We start from the raw sequence: 17,877 nt of genomic DNA on the forward strand, positions 1-17,877 counted from the left end.
GGCGCGGCGCGCCCTGTCCATGGTGCGGGCGGCGGCGGCGGCGGCGGCGGCGGGGTGGGTGTCCCCGCGGCGGGAGGGCGACGGCGCGGGGCTGCATGGACGTGATGTCCCCGCAACAGGAGCACCTCGGCCCGGGCCGCTCGTCCTCGGTGAGCGGCGAGAGCAGGGTCTTCGCCGCCGCCGACAACAAGAAGGTGAGGCCGCCCCTACGGAAGACCCCCACGGGAAAGCGCCCCACGGCACACCCGACCCCCGGTCCCGGAGCCACCCCCGCGGGTCAGCGCGTCCCAACCGGGGCTCGTCGCCTTAGGTCCTGCGCCGCAGCGGGCCGGGCGACATGCCGCCACCGGGGCCGGGGGGGGCCGTCGGGGGAGCTTGGGGGGGTCGTCGGGAAGGGCTTGGTCCCCGAGTGCCCCAGAGCTCAGGGGGCTCTGCCGGGTGGATAACCCCGGGGACCTAAGGGGGGTTGCTGCACGGATGTCCCGGGAGCAAAGGGAGCCTGGATGTCCATGGGTAAGTAAGGAGCCGGTGTCCTGGGGAGGCACGGAAGGGTTTGCCGGGGGGTGTTCACTGGAGCCAAGGGGCTTTGCTGCATGGATTTCCCGGTGAGCTGGGGAAGACGGGGGGGGATTGCTGCATGGAGGTGCTGGGGAGACCTATGGGGAGGCTTTGCTGGATGGATGTCTGGAGGTTTTGTATCGGAGAGAGATGGGGGGAGGTTTGCAGAATGATCATCCAGGGGAGCTCAGGGGGATCTGCTGCCCGTGTGTCCAGGGGGAGCCAGGGGAGGGTTTGCTGGAGCTGGGGGGGTTTGCTGGCTACCCTCGCACGTGCTTTGTACAAGAGAAATGTAAGAGCAGCTTCCCAGGGAAGCGCCTTGTTCTCGCCAAGTATATCACAATTGATAGCCAAAGAGCATCATCCCAAACTGGTTGTAAGATCTGTTTGATGTCTCAAATTGCTTTTCAGCATCTGACACGATCAAGTGCAAAATGTTCACTTCTGCATGCAGACAAGCACTTGTTTCTGCCTTCTATTTTGCTGTAACGAGCGGGCTGTAATAACCACATTTTTCCCACTGTGTAAAACAGGAACTCTTTTTTTCTTCTTGGTTCAGCAAGTGCTGTAGTGTTTTTTCTATCCAAAGTCGAGCCGGTACCTCCCTGCCGTACCAATTTTGCCTGACAGTGACATGTAAATGTATGCGCTGCCTTGTCTTTAGAGGTGCACAGTACTAGTGACTGCCAAACAGGCTGGCAGGATTAGAACAACTGGCCAGGTTACAGTGTCCTTTACTAAATCTGTCCACCTGGTGACATGAATTGAGGATGCGTGGTAGTACAGGCTGAGCTTGTGTCCAGTCCTGTGGCTGAGCGGTGGCTGGGGCTTTGCTGGCTATGGCACAACGGTGCAGAGAAGAATCATGGTCCCTCTCCTCCCGCCAAAGCGTCTCTTCAGGCTGGGGAACGACACTTTTCATTTCCATGGGATGTGTCTGTGTGTGCTGTGTCCCACCAAGGCACATAGCACTCCAGCCTGACCTCAGCCCTGGGGACCTCTTCTCATGGCACCCACTGCCAATGGTGAAATGGTTGTATGGAGAGTGTTTGGCCAAGATTTCCACCATGCTTTGCTGCAGTTAATACCTGATCGGTTTCTGAAGAGGGAGTGTGATACACCTATGCAAAGTGGTGGAGTACCTTCTGCTGCCTAGCTGGACAAAGTGATGGATACTCACCTTCTCCAAGTATTGCCATCTAAATTGAGGTGGCTAAATGTGCAGCTTTGCTTTTTCTTCTATCATTTCTTTCATTTTTGCTGAAGACAGAGTACCATGTACCTTCCAGCCTGGCAGAGCCCTGATGCCAGGCACCCGCATGAAATGAGAAGGAATGCTCAAGTACTGTGAAGATGAACATTTTTTTCTTACAAGTCCTACTTCATGATTCAGCTTTCTGAGGACAAATATTAATGGTAGCACTTGTGTTTCCCATTCCTGCTCCAAAGAGCCCACAGTCGAAGGAACACAGACCTTGTTTTTGCCAGCACGGACAAGGGAGCAGGGATATTACTTTTTAAGGATCTTGGCAGCCCTTTTGGAATTCCTCAGCGTGGAGGCACATGCGATGGGGGTACAGATGGACATGCTCCTGTGGAGGAGCGGCTTGAGACTTGAGACCCTGGCTGGGCCACGCAGCACATGGCAGCTCCACACACCGTGCGCAGCTAGCGCAGGCAGCCACCAACATCCATCCAACCGCTCAGCTGCTCGTCCACCATCCTGGTGCTCCCTTGAGACTACTAGCACCCCATCTCTTTGTGTCTGTCTGGGGAAGAAGATGCCTACCTTTATGCTTGTGCAGCAGTGGGCTAATCCTAATTGTGCCTGAAGCTGGATCTCAGTGACAGTCTGACTGTTTTTTTTTACTACTTGGGTCCTATGGACTCTCTCTATACCTCTGTTTTGCCTTCCACTCAGAGCCCAAGCATCATATTTTTTTACAATACAGAAAGTCTTTCTTACTACCGGGGAGATGCCACTGCTTGTATTGGTTGCATACAGTTAAATGGAAGAATGTGTTGTCAAGAAACCAATTTTGATACTGGTGACGCAGCATGTCAAGTTGAACAATTTTGTTACAAATACGTATTTAACATCAACGATTTTACTTTCTGGCACAAATACCCCCAAATAGGGATGCTAAGTGACCACTGAACATTTCTTCCTTTTTATTATCACAACTATACCTCTCTCAAATTAAATTTATTTAGGTGAGATTTGCTACATTGTTCTGTGGTTGTCTGAACTCCTACTTCATCTTCCACTTGGCTGAAGGATCACATGCGTGACCACATCATAGGACCAGGAGACAGAAATTGTCTAGGACCTTTTTTCATGTATTTTGTGTGACCGTTTAAACTATTTTCCTGGAAACATTTCCTTTTCTTTTCTTGACATGGAAAGTGGTTTGAACTGCTAACCTGCCTCCCAGACACTGGGAGGTTCTCTCCGTTAAATGCTTACAAGGCATTCAAGTCACCCTGATAAAAGGTGACTTTGCAGTGCAGTGTTTTAGTTAATGCTTTGGGGAAATTCTGGACCAGATTCCCTCCTTACTGGACTTACTGGAGTCACTGGACTATGTGTGGTTGACCTACAGAGAAGTTTTGTACTGACTGTTTAGTTTAGTAACCAATAGCAGTAAATTGATGCAACTCTGAAGTGGATTGAAGTAACATGAGTAAGAGTGATTATACTGATAGAGCTTATTTCTACAAATTTATCAAAATAAACTATGCAGCAGAGACATCTTTTATGCCCGTGTAACTGTGTCAGCAGTAGCAGCTGTGGTCATTTAACCATATTTATAAGTTCCTGGTGTTTCACTTTTCTCTTTTCTTAGAGGGGCTAGATTCCAACCAACCCTGAATATTTTACACAAGACAATATTTGGTAACATAAGAATTCACTCTTAGGATTTTTTGCTGCCTCCTTGAAGATTTCAAGTGACTACTTATAATTTTTTTGAGGCTCAGCAATTTTTTTATGTTTACTCATACAATGTGCAAAAAGTTAACCATTTTGCACGCTAAGCAAAATAGTATTTATGGTTTGAGACTTAAAATATGTTGTTCTATCACCATAAAATGTGTTTCTTTGTGATTCTGATCACATACACAGCAACAGTTTACTGGTGGGCAAAGGGGAGTTGTAGTTTTCCCCAAAAGTGTATTAAATGGATAAAATTCAAGCGAATTAATGGCATTGGAAGAGTAAAGGTAGTCATACATGTTCTTCAGCCCTTCATCTGTCTTTCTCTGCAAAGATGAATCAAGTATGTATTTGTCATTGTACCTGATGATACCTTGATCTCATGTCCTTATATATATATATGTTTTTTAACATAAAGCTCCTTAAGGAAGAGATTTCTTCTTCCTGCGAGTCTCTGTGCTCTCTACTATGATCCTGGCTGAGGATCTGGGGGCTTGCTGTCAAAATCACAGCTGGTAATGCTAGGCATCTTGGCTGTCCAGGAACACTTATGGCACTGTTTAGTGAAGTGATGGACAATTCCTCTCATCCTGCAGACATATCCTGTAGCAAATTTATCTTTCATGAGGACTGAAAAAGCCCCTATTTTAATGAAGTCATCCACGTAGTTGGTCCTTAGGTTGAAATCACCTTGGCAGGCTGTGCTGGTGTATGGTAACTTAGTGTAGTGATGTGCCTCCTGATACTGCTTTAATTACAAACTAGCTTTAGCAATCCTTTCACTGGTTGTCCATGAGATAAATTGAAAATTATGCATAAAACAATGTGTTCTAGTTCTCGAGTTTCATAGTCTTGGGTGGTTTTTTTTGTCGCTCATGGTGGCAGTAGGAAAGAGAGGGACTTGGCATGTCATGTGGGATCTAATACCCCAGGACTGCATATATCAAATCATTGCCTGTTTACTTAATGCTGCTTGAAGTATCCATGTGGAATGGGGGGTAAACTCCTCCCCCTGTCATCTGCAAACTGCTCCTACGAAAGCCTTGCTGTACAGACACTGAGGCGGAATCATGGCCGTGTGTTAACCTTCCCGCTTTGTGTTTGGCTTGAAGGGAAACTTTGGGCTTCATCAAAACCACCACAACCAGAGTCGCTGGTCTGAGCACTGTGGGTGCAGTGCAGCTGACAGTAGGACCCATAGGCTAAATATGTTATTCTCCCCTCCTCCACATTTTTCGTAGTCTGCCGCATCTCCGTATTTTGATGTAAATGGGTGAGATCATTTGAACACATCGGTATCAGTGCTTCCAAAGATTAGTATCCTTTGGGAGGTAGTTGGTAGAACATCTTTTGCTTGTAGTTGCTTTTGTCAGTTTTTCTTTCTACTCTGAGATGGCCTTTAGTGTCCGTTTTTGCTGTGCTCTCTAGCAGCTGCTGTTCCGTGGTGATGTGCTTTTACTTCCACTGTGTCGATAGCTCTTTCTTCTTGTGTCCCTGCGATTGTTTTCTCCCTGGTTATCCGTCCAAAAATGGCTTTCTTTTTAGGAAGGTCCTTGTAAGTAAAAGTATTCTGCCAGCATAAACAAAAGCACATACTTAGGTCACCTGCTCTGCCTTTATGGTAAATGGGCTCTCCATGGGACCTAGACATCTCTGCTGCCTAAGCCAGCAGCTCAAATGCACTCATCTCCTCACCCTGTTTATAAGGGCTCAGGATTGTTATAGGTCAGCATAGGGCCATTTCTTGCTTTACTAAAGTGTAAAAGATTCTTGTTACTTTTGGTATTTTTAGACAACCCTATGCTGTAAGTCTAACAAATACTGGATTATGGCATGTAGGAAAAAATGATTTATTGCCTCTCATAAGTAGCCCAGTGATGGAGGGGGAAGAGCCGTGCCCAATAGTCCTGGAAAATTAACTGCTAGGTGCTGAGGATTGTTTTGATTTTTTGATTGTTGGGCAGTTAGTTGAACTTTGCCTTACGGTTTTTGGTAAAGGCTTGTCTTCTGTGCTTTGGTTCGTATCTGGTTCAAACCAGAAATGTATGCCACAGATAGGGTTTGTTGCTCAGACAACTAGAACAGAGTTTGCATGAGTGAAATCTCTCATGATTGTTAACTTAGATTGGGCTTTGTTAAAATCAGACTTCTTTTTACGAGAAAAATAAAGCAGTGAGAGGGAGAGCTTAGCCACTTGAGTGCAATCCTCAGCTCAAGGTATTGGCACATCTGAGTGTTGTCCCTGTCACCCAGTTAAATGTCCCAGGCACACGTCCCAGCCTTGACCCACTTCTGGACCCAGCCTGTAGATCAGGAGCCTGAAATCCTTTCATCTCTGGGGAGGCTTTTACAAGGGTATCTGCACATTGCTGAGGAGGCATTTCTGCCACCCTCACCTGTCAGTCAGGAACTGAATACATTTTTCAACTATTTCATATACGAATCTCTTAAATAGGCATCAGGTAATATAATATTCTCATCCTAAGTTCAGACCACTCTCTGAGAAGTCAATTGTTCCCTATGTTACTGAGCTCACAAATTTGTCTGTTCCCTGTCCTTTGCAAGATAGCAGGGAGAGAATTGAGCTGATAACTCAGTTTTCTTGGTCACCTTAGTTTTCTTTTACCATCAGTGAAGGAAATCAGCACTTCTAGGACAAGATGAACTGTGCGCTAAACATGTTGTTTTCTCTCTGTTGCCTGTAAAAGGAGCAGAGGGCAAACAGCTCAGGTGTGCATGTCTGAGGTTGGGTGAGAGGAATCCTCCCACACGTGTCTGACCATCATCTCGGTTCAGGCACCAAAACCCAGCGGCGTGGGCAGTGTGCTCCCGGGGATTCATGGCACAGCCCCTGCCTTAGCCCACCTGCTGCCGGCTCCCACCTCCTACACCTTTGCAGCAGCTGCAGGCGGGTATCGGCTTATTGCACAGGTTTTCACTTCTCTGGGTACTTGTAAAATATTACAAAAACTGTATATCTGTTACTTAAGTTACTTGTCGTCACAAAAGAAATGGATTTAAAAAAGAAACAGATTTAAAAGAAAGAGATTTAGGTTAGATATTGGGAAGAAATTCTTTACTGTGAGGATGGTGAGACACTGGAACGGGTTGCCCAGAGAAGCTGTGGATGCTCCATCCCTGGAAGTGTTCAAGGCCAGGCTGGATGGGGCTTTGAGCAGCCTGGTCTAGTGGGAGGTGTCCCTGCCCATGGCAGGGGGTTGGAACTAGATGATCTTTAATGTCCCTTCCAACCCGAGCCATTCTATGATTCTATGAAATAGTATTTCAGTGAAAATGAATTTTTTCACACATTCTTTATTTAATCTATTCTCTGCCATTCTTTTTCTAAGCTTGATATAGTTAAAAGTGATACACACAAAGTACAAGAGAGTGCTTCATCTTTGATTCCCTTTTTTTGAGGACATCATGCAAATGCTGCTGTATGTTGCCCTTTTTCACAGAATGGGAATTAATATTTTAGCTTGGCAATATTAATTTACATAAATTCCATTATCCACCTAAACTGCGAGTCAAAATTAGCTGAATACTGGCAGTCAGGAATAAATTTTTCCTCCAACCAATGACTTGTGAGATACTGCTGAAAGTTTTACTGTAATCCTGCAATCCATAGGGGTTATGATTCCTGAGGAGAGACAGCATATTTTCAGTGATGGTTTGCAAGGTTACTGTCCTTGGCATGGTGGGCTGATCTGCTCATAAACCACCTACCATCACAGTTTACAAAATAGTTTTTCAGAGTGTGTGTCTGATCGTTATCTGGTGTAAATGAATTCTTTTGAAATCTGTAGCCCTATGACTGTTTATACCAGATGAGAAACTAGCCAAATACTAACACGTACCACCAGTCCAACAACTGAAAAAGCAAAACTTTTTGTCTCTGTTAAAAAAGCGGTCAAGACAACCACCACCAGAAATGCAGAAAGTATGAAGTTAAACCTGAATCGGAGGTGAGGGGGGCGGGAACTGAAGCTTTTGAACGTGGGGAAGGCAAAAATAACTCTAGTTTGTCCTGACTGATACAAAATTATCATCTTTGCATCTGGCACACTGTAAACATTCATTATGGGTACTGATTTTATGATACATTTCACATGGGTGTGACTCAGCCAGCAAGTACGAGGATGTCTCTCTCTGTGTTGACCTTTCTAATATTTACATGAAAAAAATAGAGGTTTTGATGTGGGACACATGTTGAGAAATGCTTCTCCGTGTCCCATGCTTAAATAATTGGTCATTGCATCTCCTTTTGCTCCCAAACATCTGCTCTGACTACAGCTGTCCAGGATGTATCTCCGCATTGCCAGGGTGACATCTTTGCACGTGTAAACACAGTGAAACTGAGGAGAGCCGGCATCTGTGCCCAACTTAGCCAAAAATGAACTTGTTCTCTTCCTTCTCAAAGTAAATCAATTCCAGTTATCATGATGGTCACTTATTTTATTTTCTCAAACTCTGTACGTAGCAAAATAAAAACAAACCCTCCCTTTCTGTCCGTAGTCAATGTCTCTGTGTAATGTTTTTATTTGCATGCAGCTGACCTGACTCACTTCACTGTTGCTGTGAAAATTTTCCTTTTCCAAATCTCATCAGTGGTCTTTTTATGTTTTAAGGCTCTTTTATTTTTGTTAAGCTTTGCTTAGTAGCTGTGTTAAAAGGTTGCCTGGAGAGGCTGTGGAATCTTATCCTCGGAGATAACACAGACCTGGACTGGGGGCGGTCTGGAGCAGCCTGGTCCGACGGGTCCTGCTCTCAGCAGGTCCAGAGAGGCTGGACCAGAGGCCTTCTGGGATCCCCTCCAGCCTGAGTTATTCTGTGACTCTCTGCCAGTCATTTGAGCTCTTATTAAACTTGCTGTAGTCCTAATCTTTACTTTGGTCCTCAGATATTTAAGTCAAGACGGGAATCTCGCTGCCACAGGCACTATTCAGTGCTGCTCACCCAAGCATGAAAAAAATTGCCATAGTTGAGGGAGATTTTAAAATGCTGCATTTTTTTTCAGTGGCTTCCTTTTCAGGCCTGAAAAGCCAAGGGATCTAAGATAACCAAACCTCCACTGCATTCACAGGGGCCGAGATGCTCTAGTTTTAACCACCCCTTGAAAGCCACCTGCCCAATAATCAGACTTGCAGTAGATTTCCAATTGAGAGTTGATGTTTTATATAGAGTCCTACAAAATGTAGCTTTTCTTCTGTATTATGTTAGACTGCATTGTGATACAGGTCTCTTTTTGCCTTCATATTTGTAGATATGCTGCTTTTTAAAATGCTAACAGCTTCTCAGGTTTGCTAGCAGTAAGACAAACTGATTCCATTTGCTAGAAAAATTTAGCAAAGTATTTTCTTTCTTTTTTGTTCAAACCTAGCAAAAATGGGCATCTAGGTTGTTAGTAATCTATTAAATTATTATCCAGTTATTTTCTGATGAGATAGAAGACATCTAAAAGTTCACCGGCTTAATTTATCAGTCTTGAGAAGGTTATTTTTTGATGAAAGACAGAGGGAGGAGGGGATATTTTTTAAAGGTGAATTGAAATTACACATTTGAATTTATAACAATTGCTGCACAATAGCTGTAACTGAGTATCTGACAAAACAAACAAGCGTGCTCTACATAAATAAAGGGGGAACCAAAAAAATGACACAATAACAAATGCGCTGCAATAAGTAGGAGAAATAACACTTGTCAAAAGCAAGTAAAGCACGTAGTACTGTAGATTTGAATTTCTCTGAGGGGAGCACGCTGTGCACCTGCTCAAACAAAATGTGTGCCACATACAGCACTTGCATTGGCAGAAGAATCAGTTGTTCCCTAACATATCTGTTCCTGGTACTCAGTGGTTATTTTTAGTATAAGGAAAGAAAGTCTTGTTTTGCGATTAACTGAGAACAGAGACTTCATGGCTGGCAAAGGTTCACCTGTTTGTGGGCTCTCAGTGGCGTAAGGGACCGCGCCAGCATTGGAAACTGTCCTGTCAGGGTCTCAGGAGGAGTTCAACCCTGGCCCTTTTGTTCATCAGTTTATTTTGAAAAATATTTGAGCTAAATAAGGTTACAACTACCCTTCTGGTGGAGGGTGAGTGAGAGGAGAGGTCATGCACCTTGTCAGCAGGCTGCACAACCGGTTCTAGAGAGCAGCTCCAAAGTTAGGGCCAGGACTCCTTAGTCCTGCTTCTGGCTGCAGGAGGGAGAGGGTACAGTGGGGAATACATTTCTGTTCGGGGAAACGTGCAGTTTTGTTTCCTGCGGCTGCTTTTGAAAATTTCTGCCTCTGGGGAAAGCGGTGTTGTTTAGTTGCTCAGTATTTTTACTGTAGTGTTCAACTTCACTCCATGGGAATCCATGCTCCCTTGGTAGCTACTGACATTTTCATCTCTTCCCTATGCTTTGTTCTTTTTTTTTTCCTGCTGCATACTCTGTCTTTGAGTGTCTCCTTTTTCCCATTCCCTTCCTAGTTCTGTGCTAAGAACTGCCCTGCCTCTCACTTCCCTATTTTGTCCCATACATAATCAGGAATGACAAGAAATGTCATTATTGACTACTGAGAGACAAGACGTAATGCTCCAGCTAAATTAGTAGGAAAGGAAAATGCCCTCATCTCTAAAGATTTGGAAAAAAAAGGGTGGCCCAGTGCAGTGTGTAGGGTTAGGTGGGTAGAATCCAAACCTTAACTTATGGTAAATGTCCAATCTGACACAGAAATGTATCAAGCATTTGAAATCTGAACCACGATGTGAATATTTGATAAATTTAAAGTGCAATAGATTATTAAGGCACACAAAGTGGTTGAGGACAAGCTCTAGGTGTTTACTTCATGGGTGCAGTGTACCTCAGGTATCTGTGTATAGACACTAATTATCAGCTTTTCTTTATCACTCTCTTTCTGGTCACTCCTCTTTTTCTCAATATGTGGTACTTTACAACCGTTTTTCCCCCTCCAGGGTTGCTGATGGCAGTAACTCAGCCTTTTTCCCATGTGGAGTCTGGCTGTGACAACTCTGTATGCATGCAGATATTGTTCTCAGTCTCACCTATGATTTCATTTTGTTTCTCTTTCCAAACAGAAAATGAAGAGTTTGGCCCAAAGACGCCAGTCTGCACCATCTTTGATCTTTGTCAAAGCACTTAACAGATCTCGATCGGTCTCGAGGTGAGTCAGTGAGTTTTTCCTGTTTTCTGCCTTGTACGCTTAAGCAGCACTGGGCATAACTCAGGAGTGGTTACTGTGGGATTGTACAATTTAATTTGAGCTAAGTTTCTGTCATGGACTGCTGCATGGTAGAGGCACTCTGGGGCTCTGGAAGCACCTGCAGGTTTAGGACAATGCTGTGGGCCAGGATCTGGTGGTCACAGTCTTCTCCCGTCCAGCATTAGCAGCTTGCGGGGCTGTGTATGTGGGTGTGCGTGGGTGTGAAGCATTCAATGTTTTTTGTCTTCATCTTCTGCCAGGATCAGCCGTTCCTCCTCCCTCCCTACACCAATGTAAAGCTACCACAGAAATGGGAGTTTCTATGGAGCTGGTCCCCTGTCCAGCCCCAGCCCTGACCTGCCATTTGAACCACTCTGCATACATAACTTTTGTCTTCCTGCACTACAGTTCATTGGACTTTAAACTTACAAAACATAAGTGTTTATCGAGAAGTGAACCATCTGGTAGGCTGTTAATGCTTCCAGCTGTGCAGAGCTCTTTACGAAGAAACATTATTGAGGGAAATTAAAGGATGGCTTTGTAAGGAATATTTTTTCCTACTCTGTGGTGTGTTAAGTAATCAGTATGTGAGCTTCGGAAAGTTCTTTGTGTTTGATCTAACTAATACCTGGTTTCATATTTGTCATCATGCAGAATTCCACAGTATTTCAGAAATCTGTGAAAGTATTCTGTGAAAACATCAGAGTTGCAAAATAGGAAAGGAAAACGAGTTGAAACTACTTGCAGGTCTTTTTGCTGGCTATGAGATAAAAGAGGAAACTTAGAAATGAATTCCTAGAGGCGTTTGCACCTTTTTGTGTAGTCTAGTGGCATGAGCCTAGGACTGAGAGCCAGCAGCATGTGTTCTGGTTCTGTCTGTAAAATTTCTTCTGTGGCCTCTCTCCGACTTTGTTTCCAGGTCTTTAAAATACGAAGAACGGGTATTTTGCAACCCCTTCATGAGAACACTGAAATTGCTTAGATTGTCTGTACTACCATATTTATTCTTCATTTACTATTATTTCTTCATTGTATTTGTCGCTATGTTCGTAATTGTGGTACCATCTTTTGGGCATAGCTGGGCATATTCATAACTGAGGTTGTGAAATTAGAGACGGACTATGGAGAGTAGCAATAACTGGAGAGTACAGGGGGCAAAAGATGCGCTCTCTCAGCCCTTGGACAGTAGGGTTTCTTGCAGTTCATACACCTATGTCTCCATAATGTCTTCCCTTCAAGCTGTCTTAAGATTTGCTCCTTGATATTAAGAGGATAAACTATATTTGATGCTTATATTTCAGTCGTCTGTTATTTGCCTGCTGGGTTCAGACATGAACATTTTTCTTCAATTATACTTTTTTTTGGTTTGTTTTATTGCCTGCTCCATAAGTATCAGAAATTGGACATAGCTGGAGAGCCACTGAGTGGGATACACACTTAGTATGTACATTCTCACCTGTAAATATGTCTTGCTTGTATAGCCCGGATCGGAATTATTTCCAGACCGAGTGTGTGGAAAGACTTTTTTTGGGAAGGCCAGTTGGCAGAAACTTTGTGGTGGAGAGGACCGAAGAAGGGGAAACGTTGCCGTGTTCTGCAGCAAGGGCAATGCTTTGCCTACCCGACGGGCCCTGTTGCTTTCACAGTTGGTGGATGGATGCTGCCCCAGTCATGTCTGTCCCCTGCCTGTGGCATGCAACAGTTTATCTGCTTCTGTTGTTTTGAACTGAAGTCTGTGGCCGTAGTAAGAGGTACTGTGTGAAGTCTGAGGACCCCGGAACCAGAGCAGGTGATTTTGTAGCTTCAAAGTCTAGCAGTTAGAGGGTAACACTTTGGATGGTGTTTATTATTGTTCACGGGAGCAGTAATTCTCACCTGTGCCCGACTTCCTTGTTTGGCTGTGCGAGACACATTCCTCTTCATCACCAAACTGATGGATGAGTTTGAACTTTCCACTCAGTTTGTTGTGTAAATGCTTAACTCTTGTGAAGTGCCTTCTCTTCAGGTGAGCTGAAGAGCACCAAAATGACTTCTCATGTTTTCTAATCTCCTCCAAATGTTTTATCTCAGACCTGTCTCAGCTCTTAGTTCCCCTTCTCGTAGACACAGCCAGCCTGCAAAATCCATTATTCTCCTCTGGCAGTGAACCTTAATACTGGGACTCCATAACACTTACTTGTTAATGGTTGATTAATGACTTGTAGATAATAAAGCTCCTATCTGAAGTTAGCAAACATCTGTGAGGGATTTATATGAATCCTCTCACCTCAGCAGCTGGCTCACCTCAGCATTTGTTGAAATTAATGAGCAAGTGCAAAGTTTAAAAGGGCAGGAAATACTTAAAAGCACAAGTCAGTTTGTATTTTTATACCACTTTATATGTCAGGTGTCCTTGGTTTATATACAGGGCACTTTCATAAAATGTGATGGCACCCATTTTGGACAGACTTACTTTGGGGCATTTTAAAGTTTATTGATGGTATTTATTCAAAGAAACCACTGTGACATCTGGAGATGGCTGTTCAGCATTCAGATGATTAAGGGTTTTTAATGGTAGTGGTGTTGTGGCTCTGATGGCACAAGGATGCAAGTAAGGCAAGATGATCTAGCTGGAAAAAGCTTGTTTGTGCCATTGTCCTCTTCTTCAGTCCTGAAAGAGATGCAAATCTGAAATTCTTATGTGCTTAAAAGCTTGTCTTCTTTTTCCCCAGCTATATCATTTGGTTTAATGAAAGTTAATCCTTCCTTACAAATCTTGCCTTGCCATGTCAGTCATATAAAAGGAGTTACAAGATACTTGGCCTACAGAAGACTTGGGATGGCTGTATGGCACGGTGTTGTACAGATGTGCAACCACGCTGTAATCCCTGCCTCACTCAACCGTAACTGCAGGCAGCAGAGGAACATAGTAAATAGTACAGGTATTATAGTGGAATTTGGGCCCTTACTTCCAAGAGATGAAAATATGCAGACTATTCATTGCCTCCTGTTCTTGTTTCTCTTCCTTTTTTCTGCGCGGCTTCTCTTTCCTCACAAAATAGTGATGAGTAGGCATGTAAGGACTGCTTCACATCATCAGATGTCCTCTTTGGAAGCACTTTGAGCAAAGTTATTCTAGAAATACATTGGAAAAGTAAGCTTTTGATGTTTTTCTTGGCTGATACTCAGATGCAGGAAAAATAAGTTTGATTGTTAACTCCATTAATGTGTATGAAAACAGCAAAGGATTCAGGTTAGTTATATTTGGCCCTGGACCTGTTCCGTGGCTGTAATTTTCCTCTTACTTTTTCTTGGTGTCCTTTAATGAAAACTGCACAACTTACTTAATGATATACCTCCATGCAACACAAATTATGGGTTTGAAACAGAAATGTCTGAGGCCTGGATTTAAGCATCAGGTCTTGTCATCTCAAAATAATTGATATAGAATAATAAAGACTTGTTTCAAGCCAAATTTTCAGCCTTTGTTCTGCTGCCCCTCAAAACAATTTTTGCATGTGACAAAGCCCAAACTCCCAAGTTTCTCTTCTGCGTTGGCGGACTTCTGCTCGCATCTCGGCTACTTCACAGGGACAGCCAAATCCTGTGTTGCCATCGCTGGCAGCTTCTCCTTTCCTAATGCACGCCTCACCAGATCTTTGAAAGTGATATTTTTACATGCTTAAACTTATTAATATAATTTCAAAATTTCTGAGTCTTCATGACCATTTATAGATATGTGTATCTACACACTAAAGGTGCTAAAATGTTGGTAATAAAATGACTCTTTCTTACAGTGTCAAGCATGTTTATGATGTTATTTTGGTGTAAGCTAGAAGCAGGGGCTGTTTTAAAAAAATTAAGCATAAATTTAAAAAGGTTTTATGAACAAATCTTTAAAGAACCTGAAAAGGAAGGACCTAAAAACTCACCCCCACCCAATTTTATTATGTGGCTTTTATAGTTGAAGAAGTTAAAGGTAAAATATGAGGATTTCACAAGTTTCCAAGGTGTTTTTTCCCTTTTGTACATTGAAGCAGTGTTGTGCCATTCACCGAGAGGCTGCTCTTCCTTCTCCCAACACACAGTAAGTGATTCTGGCATGTTATCTTCCAGGGGTCCCGTGCCAAATGCTAAATATCCCAGATAACGAAGATCATATGTGTAATCTAGTAATACATTCCACTTGGCGCTAGTCAAATACAGAGTGTTCCCGAAGTCTTGGACATCGTGTTTTCAGGGTTTTAGTCAGAAGATATGTGGATGATCCAAGCTATGTGACTAGATGAAGACAAAAATAGAGACTTTTAATAAATGTAAATTGCCAGAAGGCCTTAACTGTCTCTTTTTCACAGGGAAGATGAGTATTTGGTGTTTCAGGCGAATCCGATTGCAGGGAGGAAAGGAATGAAAGTTCATTGCAAGTAACTAACTTGTTAAGTAGGTGTTTCGGTTGTAATCGTTTTGCTCATTCTTCACTCGTTTCCATGGTAGCGAATAATTTCACCTAGCAAAATAATCTCTGCGAGGCGCGTTTGGTTGGTGAAGCTCAGCACTTCAGCACATCGAAGCCGGGGAGCCTGCCACCCTGTCTCACCCCACAGCCATTTTATTTGTCGGCTGTCACAGGACCAGGCCTTTATGGGCAGTTGAGGGCTGTCCCCTCAGCCACCATGTGGCACCCCGGGCACCATGACAGCATTTGCTGGAGTGTGGAGGGGGAGATGGCACCCACCGGGCTGAGGCCACCTCGCTACCGGGGTGCCTGTCCCCATCAGCCACCACAGAACCATGCTGCGCAGAGGAGCGGAACCCTTGGCCAGGGCCACCACAGCCTGGCCCATCGATGGTGCCATTGCTGGTGGCATGTGGGGCATGGCCTAGGGTCACCCCGCCGCAGGGCACAGCGCTGGGATGGTATGAGACAGATGACGCCTCGTGGCTAAACCTGAGGGGCCGCCACATTGTGCGTGTGTGTGTGGCCATTTTTGTGTGTGCCTTACACCTATGGTCAGGGTGGGGTTTTGCCTGTGAAGCAGTTACACACCACCAATGGTGGTGGTGTGGGGAGAGATGGGCTCCAGGCCAGGACGGGGCCAGGTACTGTCCCAGGCTCCTTCCATTCCGTTATGCAGGTATCGCAGTTTGTGTGGGAGGGGGTTCCCTTGAAGGCCGCAAAAGGGAGGTGAGGGGGGAGGATAATGGAGTAACAAGGTAACTGTAAGATTTACAGTGTTTGAGGCAGATATGGCTGCCGGGCGAGCCAAGGCCCTGCTGTGGCCCTCACCCGCTGCCCCATGGCTTGTGAGAGGCCGACTCGGGTGGCGGGGGGGCGGGTAGCTAAAACGCTAGGCATGCACGGGCACAACTGAAACAACATCTCTAAAGCCTCCCCCAGTGCCCTCGGCCACCCAAATGGTGTGGTCACAAGAGATGAGGGCTCTTAAATGCCTTCATTCACCTTAAGAAGGGGCATGCCGTGGAAGGGAGCCCTTGCAAGGCAGTCTTTCTGAAGCCGTAGGGCTTGTGGGTTTTTTGGGAAGGGCAAGGGCTGTCGCTATTGTCTGAGTGGTTCCCCCAGGTGAAAATCAAGGTGGCAGCACCCTGGGGGCAGCCCTGTGTCCTCCACTCTTCATCTTACAGGCCTTCGTCTGAGAGACCCCAAAACACTCAAGAATACAGAAAAGCCATTTTATGAAAGAAAGGGAGAAAAAGGGCAAAATCCCACAAAACAGAGTTTCCCAATGTGAGGGATTAAGTATGGGCACCGCTCGCTTTATCTTGACTTGTGGTATTTCATAGGTTTTTCCATAAAGCTCCAGCTCCGGGAGTCATGTGATTATAAAAATCACAGTTTCATTAGAAATGAAGTTTCTGGTCATCAGGATGGAGGGAAAATGCTGGTCCTAAAGACCCAGTCAACAAAGCAAATGAAAAGTTCTTTGCTTCTGGGTTTAATTTCTAGATATAATTTAGCCTCGACACATCTGGTCAGGATTTTATCTGAGATTTTCCATTTCGTAAGAAGTTCTGATGTTGTAACATTTTATGCTTAATCTGAAGGGACAGAAATTTGAGAGAATTTCCCCAAATTTCTCCACTCACTATGTCACGTTTCCTTATGTACGATAAGGAAGCATGAATTATTTTTTTTTAAACCATTATTTTGTTTCAAATTGTTCTTCCTTTTTAATGGGATTGCACATAATTAAAATAACTTGTGATGGTATTCTACAAGTTGTAATTTTAATAGTATTTTTAATTCATGCTTGATTTAAGCTAATTATGACACTGGAGTATTGTTTCCTTAAACCACGTGCTTGAACGCAAAAGTTATTTTTACATAGTAATAGCTGGGGATAAAATTTTATTAACTGTTAACAAGGAACAAAGTGAACTTTCTGAGGCCTCAAATGGCCTTTTAACTAAGAGATTGGCATTCCTGTCCCCCCGCTGTGCTTATTCTGTTTGTTTTGTGTGTGAGCATGTGTGTGTATATGTGCATATGTTTGTTTTCGATAAAACCCATCAGTTCTTCATTTATGACATACAAACTGGCTTATAGCGGTGTTTGTACATCTGGAGATGGAAATGAGCTGCGGCTCTCAGAGATACGCTGCCTTTTTTATTAAAAGAAAAGGACTAGAGGTAAAAAGGAGGAAGGCTTGGAAGGGGGTTTTGGAGGGATTGGAGTTGAAATGAGGGATTAATTTTATAATAAATGACTAATAGTTTAACACTAGCGCTGTAAGCCGATTCCCCTTTGGATAGAGTTGTGACAGTTTTAAGGCAAGACAGTGAGGGGCACTGCTCATCGGGATGAGCGCAGGGCCCTGCTTGTCCAGATGTCTCACTGTCCACATGCGCTTTTGGCTGTGGCCCATTTTGGGGGCTTTTTGGATTAGGCCTTGAGGTCTGGCAGAATGCAGCTGTTGTCCAGCCATTGTGTATCCCTGATTTTAGACAATAAAATCTCTGCCAAATGACAGTCTGGCCAAGCAGTTTGGGCAGCGGCATACCTGAGGAAATCACAGACTGACTCGCTCAGACTGCTTTGCGGTCGTTTATCTTGTGTAAACAAGCAGAAAGCCTCTAATGATGTGCAGGCTGATGTGCAGCCTCTGGTGCTCTCACTTCTTACATGGGCCAGCATTAAATACGCATTGAACTCACCTCCTGGGTGATACAGCATCGCTTCT

The 17,877-nt window shown here is 44.3% G+C and overlaps 1 protein-coding gene across 1 annotated transcript in view; it reads left to right on the plus strand.

Moving 5' to 3' along the window:
- Positions 1-16: 16 nt before the first annotated feature.
- Positions 17-17,877, plus strand: part of ARHGAP20 (Rho GTPase activating protein 20) — a 61,401-nt gene continuing 43,540 nt past the window's right edge. Inside the window, exons 1-2 of the mRNA XM_074569778.1 lie at positions 17-194; positions 10,575-10,660. Of these exons, the coding sequence (XP_074425879.1) occupies positions 96-194; positions 10,575-10,660 (185 nt within the window). The 5' untranslated portion in view covers positions 17-95. The remainder of the gene's footprint in view (positions 195-10,574; positions 10,661-17,877) is intronic.

This window comes from Larus michahellis, chromosome 1, assembly GCF_964199755.1.
Source record: "Larus michahellis chromosome 1, bLarMic1.1, whole genome shotgun sequence".
Taxonomy (NCBI): domain Eukaryota; kingdom Metazoa; phylum Chordata; class Aves; order Charadriiformes; family Laridae; genus Larus; species Larus michahellis.